Raw genomic sequence first — 17,030 nt, forward strand, 5'->3', positions numbered from 1 at the left:
ATCAAATCTCTGTAGTATTTTTATTTATTTGAATCCACCTAAAATAACAATGTAAAGGCTTTATTTAAAAAATAAAAATTTACATTATGCAAGAAATTACATTGTTACTATTTAAATTTAAAATCAAAACTTTTAGGTACCAACTTTAAAATGTGTGAAATGTTGCATAATTTTTCAAGATTATTTTCCTATGAATAAAAAAGTTTGAAGGTCATTGGTTTAGATAGCCCAGTAAGAGACTAATGGATTTTAGAGGCTTGATTATTTATGATTGTTAATGAGTAGGATAAATAGCAGATCCTTTATACTGTTAATAAAGTGCTATATTGCTTTGAGATATGCCTATGGTGAACGTTTCATTCCCAAAATTAAAATTTTCTTTGACTGGATAGTGTTCTGAAATCAGACATTTTATCCTTTAGTCTATGTTGAGCCACATAACATGTCAGCTTAAAAAAATAAACTGAATCTGGTAGTAGCTGCAGCTGTCAGAAATGTCAGGCCTATCTGCAGATCAGTGTTCTCTGTGACAGTGAACTCTAGCTCTAGCTTTGCATAAGTAGGTTTTCTGTTAAGGAAAAAATCAAGACAACGGATCTGGACCAGCTACTTAGCTAAGATTACTTATTATACAGTCTTTGACATTTAGTATTGGAAAAATAATGTGAAGTTTAATACAGATGGCAAATAATGCCTATTTGTGGCATCTTGAAAAAAATCTTAAATTATTCATAACTCAGTTAATATCCCATTTGTTTCCAGTTTTTTAGATGATTTTTAAAAGTTTTGTTTTGTTTTTTGTTTTTTTTTGCGGTACGCGGGCCTCTCACTGTTGTGGCCTCTGCCGTTGTGGAGCACAGGCTCCGGACGCGCAGCCTCAGCGGCCATGGCTCACGGGCTCAGCCGCTCCGCGGCATGTGGGATCTTCCCGGACCGGGGCGCGAACCCGTGTTCCCCTGCATCGGCAGGCAGACTCTCAACCACTGCGCCACCAGGAAGCCCAGACCTTTAGTTTTAGATTGTTCGTAAGTTATATGCTACAAAATCATTATTTATATAAAATGTGATCTGTAGGACCAGAGGCCACTGAATGTAGTTTCTTCTCTGAGAATTAGGTCTTATTTTTAAAAGACTTCTGTCCTTCCTCCCCGCCCCTTACCCTGGGCATATGTTTGTATGTGTTATTGATTGGAGCTGGCTAGTTACAGTCCTATTAAAGTTACATCTAAAAAGATGATTAGATAACACTCTAAAATATGACTGTAAGCTTTGTCTTCTTGTTGCTGTTAGCTAGTATTTCTTAAATTACTGCTGAAGTAAGACAATTAAGGGGTAGACAAAAGAATGCTAGGACTCAAGCCTGGTGATTATAGTATTATAAGTAGTCTACTTCACTGCATTCTGGCATAATTAAAGCGTGAGTTGACTGTGTTTGCAATTTAATTCAGCTATTAAGTTTTTTTTTTCCCGTAGATGGGAAGATTTTTTTTTATTAACTTTTATATGTGCAGAAAAATAGATTAGTTCACATTTGTATTGCTCTGAAATTATTTGTATGTGTTCTGTGTTTCTTTTCCTCACCAAGACTCTAAACTCTGAATGGAAATATGTCTCCTATTTATAAATCCCTATAATCTTAGTTTAATGATTTACAATGACCACTGTACTGTGACCAATACAGTAGTAAATATTGGCGATTAATAAATATGATATACAATGAATAACATATGTATGTTCACATGTGTACATGTGAGTCAGAGTTACCAAAGATGATCAGAGGTCAACAATGACTGAAGGTGACTTACATCACTTAATGACGAAATATGACTGGTAGGGATGTGAAAATCAGCATCTCACCATTTTTCTTCCAGACCCAAAGTAAGTGCCAAGATGCTGGAAGATAAGAGAAAACCAAAAGATGAATAGCTTGCCTTCTAAGAAAAAAGGTTAAGACAAAGTTACTGGACTTGTGGTAGTGGTAAACCTGCACATATATTTTACGAAGACAAAGTCTATTTGACATCTCCACGTGGATGGTCAATGGGAATCTCAAATTTAATGCATTCAAAACAGAAGTCTTAACTTCCCACTGATCCAGCCTACTTACTTTCATTCTTTCAACAAATATTTACTGAAGGAATACAATGTGCCTGGTACTGTTCTTGTGCTTGGAATATCCATCAATGAGCATAACAAATATTCTGCCCTTGTGTTGCTTATAATCTAGCAAGGAGGAACAGGCAGTAAATAAGAAACATAATAGGTAAATTGTTAGGTACCGTAGAAAAAAAAGAAAAAAGTAGAAAAGGGTGAGAGTGCTGGTGAGATGGGCTTGGGGACAGCGATGGGGAGAAGTAAGTAGCAACTTTTAAGTGGGGAGATCAAGGTGAGCCTAATTGTCAAGTTGAAATTGGAGCAAAGAGCTGAAGGTGAGGGGAAGGAGTTAGTCAAGTAGAGATATGTGGGGGAAGAGCATACCAGGCAAAGGAAACAGCTAGAACAAAAACCCAAAGTCAGGAGGTACCTAGTGTATCCGGTGAACAGCGGGGAGGCCAGTGTGGCTGGTGCACAGCCAGTGATGGGGAGAGTATAAAAGGAGGTTAGAGAGGGAAGGGGAGTGGTGGTGGACAAATCATGCAGAGGCTTAGGCTTTGGCTCTTAGCCTGAGTGAAATAGAGAGTCATCGTATAGGGGAATAACATCCGACTTACATTTTAGCAGAATTTCTCTGGCATCTCTGTTGAGAAAAGAACATAGAACGGCTAGGGCAGGGACAGGGAGACCTATTAAGAGTGATTGCAGAAATCGAGGTGGAGAAACAATTGTGGCTTGTATCAGGGCAGCAGCAGTAGAGGTGAGGAGAAATCTTGGGATTCTGGATATATTTTGAAGTTAGAACTAGCACGATTTCCTGATGCTTTAGATGTGGGATGTGACTCCAGAGCTTTGGGCCTGAGCAACTAAATTCTTCTAGTGCCATTGACCATCATGGGAGAGACTGGTTTAGGGAATATGAGAATATGTTAGGTTTGTGATATCCAAGTAGAGATATTGAATAGGCAATTGGATGGACAAGTCTGGATTCTGGGAACGAGGTGTAGGCTGGACATAGAAATTTGAGAGTTGTCAGCCGGTAGATAATATTTAAACCCCATGGGGCTGCATGAGACACCAAGGGCATAAGTGAAGAAAGAGAAGAGGATCAAAGACAGAGCCTTAGGCATGCCATATCTGTTTCCTTTGTTCTCCTTCATCCTCTCAGTTAATGACACTAATAACACTGTCTCCCTAGTTTCTCAAGCCAAAAATCTAGACATCATCCTTGATTCCTTTTAAACAAGTCCTTTCTACATCCAAATCTCTTTGCTTTATCTCCATTACCAGCAACCTAGTCAAATCCATCATTCTCTTCTAATTGATCTTCCTGCTTTCCTTTTCGTTTCCCTATAGTCATTTTTCACTCAGCAGTCAGAATGTTCTTTTAAAAAGGCTGTTCAGATTATATCACACCTCTGCTCAAAACCCTTCAGTGTTCTGTGCAGCAAGGGAGACAATCAACAGAGTGAAAAGGCAGCCTACTGAGAATATTTGCAAACCATATATCAGATAAGGGGTTAATATTCAGAATATATAAAGAACTACAACTCAACAAGTAATCTGATTAATAAACGGGCAAAGGACTTGAATAGACATTTCTTCAAAAAACATATAAATGGCCAACAGACATATGAAAAGATGCTTAATATCATTAATGATCAGGGAAAAACAAATCAAAACCACGATGAGATATCACCTTATACCTCTGAGGATGACCACTATCAAAAATACCAAAATAGCAGTTGTTGATGGGGATGTGGAGTTTGCACAGTTGGTAGGAATATAAAATAGTGCAGTTGCACAACTTTGCACAGTTGGTAGGAATATAAAATAGTGCAGTTGCTATGGAAAACAGTATGGAGCTTCCTCAAAAAGTTAAGAATAGAATTACCATATGATTCAACAATCTCACTTCCGGGTGTAAATACAACAGAATTGAAAACAAGATCTTGAAAAGATATTTGTACACCCATGTTCATTGCAGTGTTAGTCACAATTGCCAAGAAGCAACCTAAATATTCATTGACAGATGAATGGATAAAGAAAATTTGGTATATACATACAAAGGAATATTATTCAGCCTAAAAAAGAAGGCAATCACATCTGATAAAGGACTGTTATCCAAAATATATAAAAAACTCTTAAGACTCAATACTAAGAAAACAACAACTGCATTAAAAAATGGGACAAAGACCTTAACAGACATCTCACCAACAAAGATAGACAGATGGCAAATGAACATGAAAATATGCTCCACGTCATATGTCATCAGGGAAATGCAAATTAAAACAAGTTACCACTACACACCTATCAGAAAGGCTAAAATCCAGAACCCTGACAGCAGCAAATGCTTGTGAAGATGTAGAACAACAGGAACTCTCATTCATTATTGGTGGGAATGCAAAATGGTACAGCCATTTTGGAAGATAGTCTGGTGGTTTCTTACAAAACTAAACATACTCTAATCATACAACCCAGCAATTTTGCTCCTTGGTATTTAACCAAAGGAGTTGAAAACTTACGTTCTCACAAAAACCGGCACATAGATGTTTATAGTAAACTTTATTCATAATTTTCAAAACTTGGAAGCAACCAAGATGTCCTTCAGTAGGTGAATGGGTAAAATAAACTGTGGTACATCAGACAAAGGCCTATTATTCAGCACTAAGAGGAAATGAGCTATCAAGCCATGAAAAGACATGGAGGAGGGAATTCCCTGGCAGTCCAGTGGTTAGGACTCTGCACTTCCACTGCAGGGGGCCCAGTTTCGATCCCTGATTAGGGAGCTAAGATCCCACAAGCTGTGCAGCCCAAAAAAAAAAAAAAAAGACGCAGAGCAACCTTGAATACCTATTACTAAACGAAAGAAACCAATCTGGAAAGGCTACATACTATATGATTCCAACTATATGACACTCTGGAAAAGGCAAAATGATATGGAGATAGTAAAAAGATCAGTGGTTGCCAGGGGTTAGGGAGGAGGTTGGGATGAATAGGTGGAGCATAGAGGATTTTTAAGGCAGTGAAACCACTGTGTATGATACTATAATGGGGAAACATGTCACTATACATTTGTCAAAACTCATAGCATATACAACACCGAGAATGAACCCTAATGTAAACTATGGACTTTGGGTGGTAATGATGTGTTGATGTAGGTTCATCAGTTGTAACAAATGAAGATTTTTGCATCTGTGTACATCAGGGATATATTCTTTTTCTGTAGTGTCTTTGTCTGGTTTTGGTACCAGGGTAATGCTGGCCTTTTAGAACAAATTTGGTAGTGATTCTTCCTCTTCAACTTTTTGGAATAGTGTGAGGAGGATAAGTATTAACTCTTTTTTAAATGTTTGGTAGAATTCAGCTGTGAAGCTGTCTGGCCCTGGACTTTTGTTTGTTGGGAGTTTTTTGATTACTGATTCAATTTTATTATTGGTAATCAGTCTGTTCATATTTTCCATTTCTTCCTGATTCAGTCTTGGAAGATTGTATGTTTCTAGGAATTTATCCATTTCTGCTAGGTTGTCCAATTTGTTGGTATAGAATTTTTCATGGTAATCTCTTATGATCCTTTGTATTTCTATGGTGTCAGTTGTAACTTCTCTTTCATTTCTGATTTTATTTATTGGGGCCGTCTCTTTTTTATTTGTGTCAAGGTATTTATTTATTTCCCCTTTGATTTCTTCATTGACCCATTGGTTGTTTAGTTGCATGTTGTTTAGCCTCCACATGGTTGTGTTTTTCCCATTTTTCTTATTGTAACTGATTTCTAATTATTGTGATCAGAAAAGAATGCTTAATATGATTTCAGTTTTCTTAAATTTATCAAGACTTGTTTTGTGGCTACCATGTCATCTATTTTGGAGAATGTTCTATGTGCATTTGAAAAGAATGTATATTCTGCTGTTTTGGGATGGACTATTCTGTATATATTTATTAAGTCAAGCTGGTCTAATGTGTTGTTTAAGGCCAGTATTTCCTTATTGATTTTTCTGTTTGGATGATCTATCTATTTATGAAAATGTGTTAAAGTTCCCTACTACTATTGTGTTCTGTCTTTCTCTTTGTATATCTGTTAATATTTGCTCTCTATATGTATTTAAGTTCTCCTGTGTCGGACACACAGATATGTACAAGTGTCATGTGCTCTTGTTGGCTTGATCCCTTTATCATTACGACATTCCCTTTTCTGTCTCTTGTTACAGTCTTTGTTGTAAAGTTTATTTTGTCTGATATAAGTATTCCTCCCTCAGCTTTCTTTTCATTTCCATTTGAGTGGAATATCTTTTTCCATCTCTTTACTTTCAGTCTGTGTGTGTCTTTAGATTTGAAGTGAGTCTCTTATATGGGTCTTATTTTTTTATCCATTCAGCCATCCTGTGTCTTTTGATTGGAGCATTTAGTCCATTTACATTTAAAGTAATAATTGATAGGTATATACTTATTGCCATTTTGTTAATTGTTTCTCTGGGTTTTTTTAGTTGTTCTTTGTTCCTTCCTTCTCTTGTCTCTCTTCCCTTGTGATTTGATGACTATTTTTAGTGTTATGTTTGGATTCCTTTCTCTTTATTTTTTGTGTATCTCTTACCAGTTTTTGGTTTGTGGTTACCTTGAGGTTCATGTATAATGACCTTTGTATATAGCTGTCTATTTTATGATGATCTCTTAAGTTTGAAGGGATTCTAAAAGCCCTACATTTTTACTTCCCCCACCTACACCACGTTTTATGTTTTGATGCATATTTTATATCTTTTTATTTTGTGTATCCCATAACTATTTATTGTAGATATAGATGATTTTACTACTTTTGTCTTTTAACCTTTCTACTAGAGTTATAAGTGGTTGATCCACTACCTTTTACTATATGTTTGTCTTTGCCATTGAGATTTTTTCTTTATTCATTTTCTTACTTCTAGTTGTGGCCTTTTCTGCTTGGAGAAGTCCCTTTAACATTTCTTGAAGGGCTGGTTTATTGGTGGTGAACTCCTTTACCTTTTGTTTGTCTGTCAAACTCTTTATCTCTCCTTCAATTCTGAATGATAACCTTGCTGTGTAGAGTATTCTTGGTAGTATTTTTTGTTTTCAGCACTTTGAGTATATCATGCCATTCCCTTGTGGCCTGCTAAGCTTCTGCTGAAAAGTTAGCTGATAGTCTTATGGGAGTTTCCTTATATGTAACTAGTTGTTTTTCCTCTTGATACTTTTATGAGTCTCTTTATATTTAATTTTTGACATTTTAAATATGTGTCTTGGTGTGTACCTCTTTGTGTTCATCTTATTTGGGACTCTCTGTGTTTCCTGGAACTGGATGTCTGTTTCCTTCCCCAGGTTAGGGAAGTTTTCAGCTACTATTTCTTCGTATAAATTCTCTTCTTTTTTTTATCTTTCTTCTCTTTCTGGGACCCTATAACGCAAATGTTAATATGCTTGATGTTGTCCCAGAAGTCACTTAAACTATCCTCATTTTTTTTTCCTGTTCAGCTTGGGTAGTTTTTACTACTCTGTCTTCCAGATCACTGATCCATTATTCTGTATCATCAAATCTACTGTTGATTCCCTCTAGTGTATCTTTCATTTTATTTTTATTTTTTTTAAAAAAGTTCATGTGTCCCTTTCTATTTATTTATTTATTTTAAATTTTATTTATTTTTGGCTGCATTGGGTCTTCGTTGCTGCACGCGGGCTTCCTCTAGTTGTGGCGAGCGGGGACTACTCTTCGTCGCGGTGCACAGGCTTCTCATTGCGGTGGCTTCTCTTGTTGCAGAGCACAGGCTCTAGGTGTGCAGGCTTCAGTAGTTGCAGCACACAGCTCAGTAGTTGCAGCATGCGAGCTCTAGAGCTCAGGCTCAGTAGTTGTGGAGCATGGGCTTAGTTGCTTCTCGGCATCTGAGATCTTCCCGGACCAGGGATCGAACCCATGTCCCTTGCATTGGCAGGCAGATTCTTAACCACTGTGACACCAGGGAAGTCCTATTTTTCATTTTAGTTATTGTATTCTTTAGCCCTAATTGGTTTTTTTTATATTTTCTAACTCTGTTGAAGTTTTCAGTGTGTTCATCCATTCTTCTCCTGTGTTCAATGAGCATCTTTATGATCATTACCTTTAACTCTTTATCAGGTAGATTGCTTATCTCCATTTCATTTAGGTCTTTTTCTGAGGTTTTGTCTTATTGTTTCATTTGGAACACATTCCTCTGTCTCTTCATTTTGCCTAATTTTCTGTGTTGATTTTCTTTGTATTAAATAGGTCTGTCATGTCTTCTGATCTTGGAGAAGTGACTTTATGTTGGAGATGTCCTATGGGCCCAGCAGCTTGCTCCCCTCTAGGCAGACACTTCAGGGGTGTTCCCTATGAGGGCTGCTTGTGCCTTTCTGTTGTGGCAGGGCCAACTGCTTGGGCACATTGATGGTCAGGGCAGGCCCGGGCATGATTGAGTGTGATGCTCAGCATTGTTTGACCACTGTGGGCATGCTGATGGGTGAGGCAGGCCCCTGGCTCTAATAGGCTCGAAAGAGGATTCCAAAATGGTGCCTGTCAATGCTGGTGTCAGCATAATAGAATGAGATCACAAAAATGGGCTGCTGCCAGCATCTCAGTCCCCAGGGGGAGTCCCAGCTGCCTCCTGCCTCTCCTGGAGGCTATCCAATATCAGCAAGTGTGTCTGATTCAGGTGCCTTTCAAACTGTTGCCTCTGTGCTGGGACTTGGAGCAAGTGTATTTTTGCATGTACCCTTATGAGCAGAGTCTTGGTTTCCTACAGCTCTCTGGTACTCCTGAACATAAGCCCCACTGGCTTTTAAGCCAGACATTTTGGAAGCTTGTCTTCCTAATTCAGGACCCTGGTCTAGGGAGCTCAGTGTTGGTCTTGGACTCCTTGCTCCTCAGGGATGACTGTCACAGTTGTGATATTCCTTCTGCTTGTGCGTCGTTGCATCAGGGGTGTGGGCCCTGACTAGACTGCATCTCCACCCACCCACCCCATTTTGTTGTGACTCCTTCCTTATGTCTTTAGCTGTGGAAAATCTTTCTGTTATTCTTCAGGTTGTTCTCAGAGGTAGTTGTTCTGTAAGTAGTTGTAATTTTAGTGTGCCTATGTGAGGAGTTGAGCTCAGGATCTTTCTACTCTACCATTTTGATCCAGGCCCTTCTTGTCACCTTTGTGATACAGGGAGTACAGTTAGAATAGTAAGCCCTTAATAATGCTTTGGTGTGAATACCCTTTATAACTTTAAGATCTTGAGTATTCTTCATGTTCATTCTGTCAAAAATCTTCACCTCTCTGTGCCTTACTTCTCACATCTGTAAAATGGGTGAAATAGCAATACCTACCTCAAAAAGTTTTTGTAAAGATTAAATGTTAATACACATAAAGGTCATAGAACAGAGCTGGCATATAGTAAACACTCAAATGTAGAGTGGTTATCATTATTGCTATTGTTATTAACAATTATATTCATGCTGTTTATAACTGTTGATCCTATCAATCAAATATATTTCCTTTATGTATATTCCTTTCCAAGGTGTATTCCTTTCGCCTTCCTTGTTAGTGTCCTCTATAATTCAAGAGCCTTCTCCAATTTCAAACAATTTAATGAAAAGAGAATTTATACATGCAGAGATGACTGATTTAATTTCTATGGTCTTTTTAAGAGTAGAATTCTGAGAATAAACTTATTTTTTCCTTCATGTTTCAGGTGGCATGCAAGATTACAATTATCTATGGGCCAACTGTTTTGAAATCACATTAGAACTGTCTTGTTGCAAGTACCCACCAGCTTCGCAGCTTCAACAAGAATGGGAGAACAATCGTGAGTCTTTGATCACATTGATTGAAAAGGTAAAAGCTGAATGGAAGGTTGGCGTATGGTAATAATTGATTAAATAAGGGAGAAATTTGTGTATATGAACAACAGTTTATTCTAGATACCCTTTATTTTTCTGTTTTTATTATTTAAGATTGTAGATTATATTTAGAAATTATTATATTAGAATCTGTTAGAACATATTCTAGCCATGCCTCTGTTATCCTTCCCCCCAGCTCTTTTCCTCTGGAGGGCTTCTTTTGACTGTCTTACAACACTTTTGCCACCTGAAATAATTAGCAAAATTTGTAGTACCAGATTCTTACAATGCCATTCGATCATATTTGCTAGAGAACCTTTACCATTATATGAACCACGGACATAAGTTTAATTTAAATATCAGGCAGGCTAATATTACTACTGGATAAATCAGAAATGATTACTTATATCTTGCTGATAAAAGCAGAAGTCTGGCTTTGAGGAGAAGGAATTTCAAAAGCATTTTACAGTCTAGATTTCAGATGACTTAAGTTTAAGGATTTAATTTTTTTGGTCTATATTTTATTTTAACTTGGAGAGATTGAAAACTATTTCAGGGAGCTAGAGGAATAAGCTTATTTTAAAAAACTTCTAGCATCAATGCAGAGAGGTTATTTTCTCTTGCCTTCCAAACTGATTGTCTGTGAGCAGTCTACTTTGATTCTTGTTTTTTTTAGGTCCACATTGGAGTTAAAGGATTTGTTAAAGATTCAGTAACAGGAGCTGGCTTAGAGAATGCAACCATCTCAGTGGCTGGTATTAATCATAATATCACAACAGGAAGATTTGGTGATTTCCACCGATTACTTGTTCCTGGAACTTATAACATTACAGCAGTTTTAACTGGGTAAGAATTTAAACTAGACTCTTAAAATGTCAAGTTTCCGTTTATATCTAAGAAGAGAAATATACTCTTGGAGATCTTATTTACTGTATCTGGCTTTTGTTTTTCCTTGTTTTCTGACTTTTTTCCCCCTTTATAACGAGAAAATACTATGGTGGATCTTCTGTCACATTAACAATACAACTGGATACGAAGCATCGTTGTAAAATTGGGAGGAAGGACAGTTTTAAAAGCTTGATGGGGCTTCCCTGGTGGCGCAGTGGTTGAGAGTCCGCCTGCCGATGCAGGGGACACAGGTTCGTGCCCCAGTCCAGGAGGATCCCACATGCCGCAGAGCGGCTGGGCCCGTGAGCCATGGCCACTGAGTCTGCGCATCTGGAGCCTGTGCTCCACAACGGGAGAGGCCACAACAGTGAGAGGCACACGTACTGAAAAAAAAAAAAAAAAAGCTTGGTGGTCAGCTGTGTAAAGCATTGCTGCAAGGCTAATTGAATACCAAGGTAGAAGAAACTCAGGGCTCTATGAAAGACATTTTGAAGAGCCGTCTCACCATCAGCTTTCTAATACATGACATGAGTGGTTCCCCACCTCCTCTGGGAGCATTTCTGGAAGCTCATTTTGCTAAGGATTTACCTTTAGCAAATAAATTACCTTTAATTTTGAACTTTCCCATTTGGTAAAGTAGTTGGAATGTCAGTCAGATAAGGCACTACAAAGAATTGGATCATTTATCCCTACTTTGAGTATTGTAGCAATGGTTACAATGGATTAACGACCTTCATTTTTCATCGTATTCTCTCCTTTGAATGTAATTTTTTAAATTATTTATTTAATAAATTTATTTATTTTTGGCTGCGTTGGGTCTTCGTTGCTGTGCTCGGGCTTTCTCTAGTTGCAGCGAGCAGGGGCTAATCTTTGTTGCAGTCTGCGGGCTTCTCATTGCAGTGGCTTCTCTTGTTGCAGAGCACGAGCTTTAGGTGCGCAGGCTTCATTCAGTAGCTGTGGCATGTGGGCTCAGTAGTTGTGCCTCTCTGCCTCTAGAGCACAGGCTCAGTAGTTGTGGTGCACGGGCTTTGTTGCTCCCTGGCATGTGGGATTTTCCTTGGACAGGGCTCGCACCCGTGTCCCCTGCATTGGCAGGCGGATTCTTAACCACTGCGCCACCAGGGAAGCCCCTGAATGTAATTTTTTATAAGCATTCTAATGTGTGGAACCTGAAAGGATGGTAAGAGAAATAGTTCTTTAAATACTTAATCTGGGATTCTTTGTGAGATAATACTCTAAAAGTCTTGAATTTACACATTTATCTTTATTTGATTTGATTTTCGATAGACCAAGCGCAAGAGTATGAAAAGGCTATTGTACTTTTATAATGTTAATGCATTGTCTGTTTCAATTTAACTCCAAGCCATCTACTTTTTCAAATTTTTCTCTTCAGGTATATGCCACTGACTGTTAATAACATAATAGTGAAAGAAGGACCAGCCACAAAGGTGAATTTTCCCCTTCGGCCAACTGTGGCTTCAGTAGTCCCTGACACAACTGAGGTTGTAGTAACTGCTAGCACGGTTGCTATACCTAATAGTCCTCTTGGAACACAGTCCTCCCACCAGCCAGTTCAGCCACAGGACTTTCACCACCACCATTTCCCTGATATGGAAATCTTCTTGAGAAGGTTTGCCAATGAATATCCTAACATCACCCGGCTTTATTCATTGGGAAAATCGGTAGAGTCAAGAGAACTTTATGTAATGGAGATATCTGATAATCCAGGTGTCCATGAACCAGGTAATTGGTGTAGTTTCACACATAATTTCAGATTGCTTCTCAGAGCTATGTGCTGTATTGCTTTGCTTCATCTAGAAAGGTCACCTATTGTATGTATAACTGGATCAAAGAAAACGTAACCAATTTTTTCCTAGAAAAGAAGAAAATCCATTTGATAATCCATATTATGCACAAAGTTTAACATACTGCATAATTAGATTCTTTCTGCTAATAGTACTTTTATTTTCATATTATATGGCATATATACGTATGTGTGTATATATATATATCTATGTATATACACACACATACGTATATATGCTTTGAGCTTGCTCAGACGTATATATTAGTAAGGACTGCTTTATAAGATGCTTTTTCCTGTTTCTTTTGCCAAAATACATCTTAAATCTTTGGTTTAGGGTCTTTGTATGTGTTGGGGAAAAAGTAGAGAGAGTCTAGGATTAATGAAGAGGAAAAAACATCTTCCATGTAATTACTTTATTTTCAGGTGAACCAGAATTTAAGTACATTGGAAATATGCATGGAAATGAAGTGGTTGGAAGAGAACTGTTACTGAACCTCATCGAATACCTTTGTAAGAACTTTGGAACAGATCCCGATGTAACAGATTTGGTTCTTAACACTAGAATTCACCTGATGCCATCCATGAATCCTGATGGGTATGAAAAGGCCCAGGAAGGTAAAGAATAGCTGTCTACTAATGCTTAACCTTTTTGATTATTATATGGCATAATTATTTGGGGATAGAAAAGAATTTGAACTGGTTGTTTCCGTGAAATTTCTTCCTATTTTTATACTTATAATTTATCATTGGTTTTAGCTTTTGTATTCTTGTAAGATAGGCTAGTTCATTCAACAATTATGTCATCAAGTTTATATTTAATGAAGTTCTCCACTTTGGTAGTGGCTCTTATTTACTAAAATAATGTAAGATTTTTACAAATTGTTCCACTTTAACAGTAATTTTTGTTAAATTATTGTATTGGGAACTTTATCTCGTAAGTGAAATCTCAAACCAAATATTTTTTAAGCCAGTGACTCTGTTTTGACTCCCATTTCTACTCCCCGTGCATGTATAATCTAAACCTGCTAAGTTATTGACTTCCCATTCCTCTACCTCCTCTGGGCTAGCCCATCTTTCCTAGGGCATTATAGTAAGGGCAGGGAGAGCAACTTTCTTACATGGGCCACATTTTGCAGAACACTAGGAGAGTGAGAATCCATCTTTTCCCAGCCTGTGATTCCTTCTAGGCAGTGATACCAGTGAGTAGAAAAGATACCACAATATGAATATGCAGCCACGTGGTTTATTACTCTCACTGACTGAACACTGAGAGAATCGATTAGTAAATGACCAGGTTAATCCTTATATATATCATTTAGATTCTTTCGCTAAGGACCTTATTCTCTGTCAGCCTCACAAATTCCTTCCACATTCCTCCCTTGAGACCTTTCTGAAAGATGGAACTACTTACTACTAGTGAGTCCTCTAGTAGGTTTTCTTCATTCACTTGCATTCATTTTCTCATTATAATGACAATAATAGGGCTCTCATCCCATAGTAAAATGGAATAAGCTTAAGTTGAACCCTTTCTCCTCCTCCCTTCCAACTATGTTCTTGACTAACTTTACCTTTTTGTTGTCACTTTAATGTGAGCATACTGCAACTTTTTTCTTTTCATTTGGTCTGTTTATTTACATTGTTTTAGTGACCTGTATGCCAGTACACTAGAGTCCCCCCTCATGCCAGTCATGCCCACTCAACATTGTGATCACGTCACCATATGTGGATTATTGACAGATGAGCAATATGTTAATATAATTCGTATGGTTGGAGTTTTTCCCCTCAAAGTATGACCAGAGGCAGAAATGAAAGGATAATGGTTTTACCTTTCTATTCAGAAGATCTAGAAGAGATACATTTTTTTTAATGTACAATGTAAAAACGATGTGTGTTTTAATCACGTTACCCAACTGAACTTAGATCCTCTCACCTGCTGCAGAGCAAAGCCAATTTACTGATAGGAGGTTGTGGTGAAGGAAAGTACAGGATTTATCTGCAGGCACTAAACAAGGAGAATGGGCAGCTCATGCTCAAAAGACCTGAACTTCTCAATGGCTTTCAGGGAAGGATTTTTAAAGGCAACATTTGGGGTGAGGGTACAGGGTGCATGACTTTCTTCTGATTGATTGGTGGTGTGGAGGTAGCAGGGTGATGTTTCGGGAATCTTAATCATCAGCCTTCTGGTTCCAACCAGTCCGGGGTCTACATGCTTGTGCTCAGCACATAGTCACCTCCCCCTACTGGGTCGGGGTCTTACATCCTGCAGAACTACTCAAGGATACATGTTAGATTGTTATGTATATCCCTTGAGTAAGAACCAGGACTCTTGTTTTTAATCGGGAATTGTTGTCATTACTTTTCTTGCTTAACTGCTTTTTGTTTACTTCTGAATTTCCTCACTTCCCTAATTAGTAACTGCTTATACCTGCTCTTTGGAACTCAGGGAAGGCCTAGGAGACTAAAGCCTTTTTTCTACAAACAAGAAATACGGGATACAGAGGGGCTTTTTTAACCTGGGAAGGCCCCACAGGGTCCTACTCGGTTTCAATCATAGTGTGTTTGATCATAGTGAAGCCTGATGTGTTCACACTTACCTTTGAGTTAAGATAGCTGAAGTCGTATGTATTGGATTAAAATATAAATGAAACATGGCTTAAATTTGAATCTTTTATCATACAGGAGATTCAATAAGTGTAGTCGGCAGAAATAACAGCAACAACTTTGACCTGAACCGAAATTTCCCAGATCAGTTCATTCAGATCACAGATCCTACCCAACCAGAAACTATTGCTGTAATGAGCTGGATGAAGGCCTATCCATTTGTGCTGTCAGCAAACCTGCATGGAGGTAATAGCAACTTGATATTCCACTAATTAATTCTTGTTGAGAGCATTTGAAAATCCCAGTGGAAGTTTATCTGTTTATAGTCTTAGGCTATCTTAAGCCTGTTATTGCTTTTGTGGCAGACAACAATAAACGTCTTTTCTCATTACTTTTTAAGCCAGTTTCCTGGCTGTTTTCCCCGTTCCTCCCCCACCCCTCCCCTCTCCCAGTACTCTTCCATTCTCCCTCCTTCCATCTGCCCTGCCTCCCTCTCTTTCTCTGTCTCTCACCCTCCACCTCTCCTTCCCTTTTCCTCCTTCTCCCTCCCTCCATTTCTTTCTCACTTAGTTCTTCAAGTGTTTTATATTTATCCCTCAGAAATGTTTTATATTTATCCCTCTCACTGGGAATTTGGTAACATGTTCTTTGTCATTTATAAAAATTAAACACTAACAGATCCAAATGTTTAGTCCTATTTCTCCCTAAAGTTTAATATGCCCTTTTATGTAGGTTTAGATTTTGACATTCTCTTATCTTTTATCTGCTGTGTATTTAACTGTAGCACAATGACCTCATTCTCATGTAGTATCTGAGCTTATACACCTCCATATAATTCAGCAGGAACTTAGTTGAATGGGATGAGAGGTCAAGATTAAAAATCATCACAATGAGGCTTCCCTGGCGTCTCAGTGGTTAAGAATCCACCTGCCAATGCAGGGGACACAGGTTCGAGCCCTGGCCCGGGAAGGGCCCGCCTGCCACGGAGCAGCTAAACCCGTGCACCACAACTACCAAGTCTGGGCTCTAGAGCCCTTGAGCCACAACTGCTGAGCCCAGGTGCCACAACTACTGAAGCCCACATGCCAAGAGCCCGTGCTCTGCAACAAGAGAAGCCACCACAACAAGTAGCCCGGGCACTGCAACAAAGAGTAGGCCCCCCTGCATGCCACAGCTAGAGAAAGCCCGTGTGCTGCAACAAGGACCCAACGCAGCCAAAAATAAATAAATAAACAACAACAACAACAAAAAATCATCACAATGTCCAACTAGGGTTGTGTGAATAAGTGTCAAAACCCTAGAGACCTGAAAACACATGTCTACATGTAAACTGGTATGTGGACGGTCATAGTAGCACTATTCATAATAACCAGGAAGTATAAATAACCCAAATGTCCACCGACTAACGATCAGATAAATAAAATGTGGTATACAATTGAATGTTAACTGGCTGTGAAAAGGAATGAAGGACTGATGCATGCTACAGCATAGATGAGTCTTGAAAGCATGGTAGGTGATAGAAGCCAGTCATAAGAAACCATATATTGTATGATTACATTTTTTATGAAATGTGCAGAAATAGGCAAATCCATAGAGATAGAAAATAGATTAGCAGTTGCCTCAAGCTGTAGAGGATAGTGGTGGAGAGGATGGGGAGTGACTGCTAATGGGTATGGGTTTGTTTATTTTTTCAGTAATGAAATGTTCTGTAATTAGATAGTAGTGATGGTTGTATATTCAACCCTGTGAATATACTAAACAACAGTGAATTATATACTTTAAGTGGATGGATTG

At 38.3% G+C, this 17,030-nt stretch overlaps 1 protein-coding gene across 1 annotated transcript in view; it reads left to right on the forward strand.

Moving 5' to 3' along the window:
- Positions 1–17,030, forward strand: part of CPD (carboxypeptidase D) — a 67,382-nt gene that overhangs the window by 15,494 nt on the left and 34,858 nt on the right. The window contains exons 3-7 of the mRNA XM_082861439.1: positions 9,793–9,935; positions 10,617–10,786; positions 12,222–12,571; positions 13,059–13,250; positions 15,315–15,482. Of these exons, the coding sequence (XP_082717565.1) occupies positions 9,793–9,935; positions 10,617–10,786; positions 12,222–12,571; positions 13,059–13,250; positions 15,315–15,482 (1,023 nt within the window). The remainder of the gene's footprint in view (positions 1–9,792; positions 9,936–10,616; positions 10,787–12,221; positions 12,572–13,058; positions 13,251–15,314; positions 15,483–17,030) is intronic.

This window comes from Leucopleurus acutus (genome assembly GCF_964270905.1).
Source record: "Leucopleurus acutus genome assembly, chromosome: 19".
Taxonomy (NCBI): domain Eukaryota; kingdom Metazoa; phylum Chordata; class Mammalia; order Artiodactyla; family Delphinidae; genus Leucopleurus; species Leucopleurus acutus.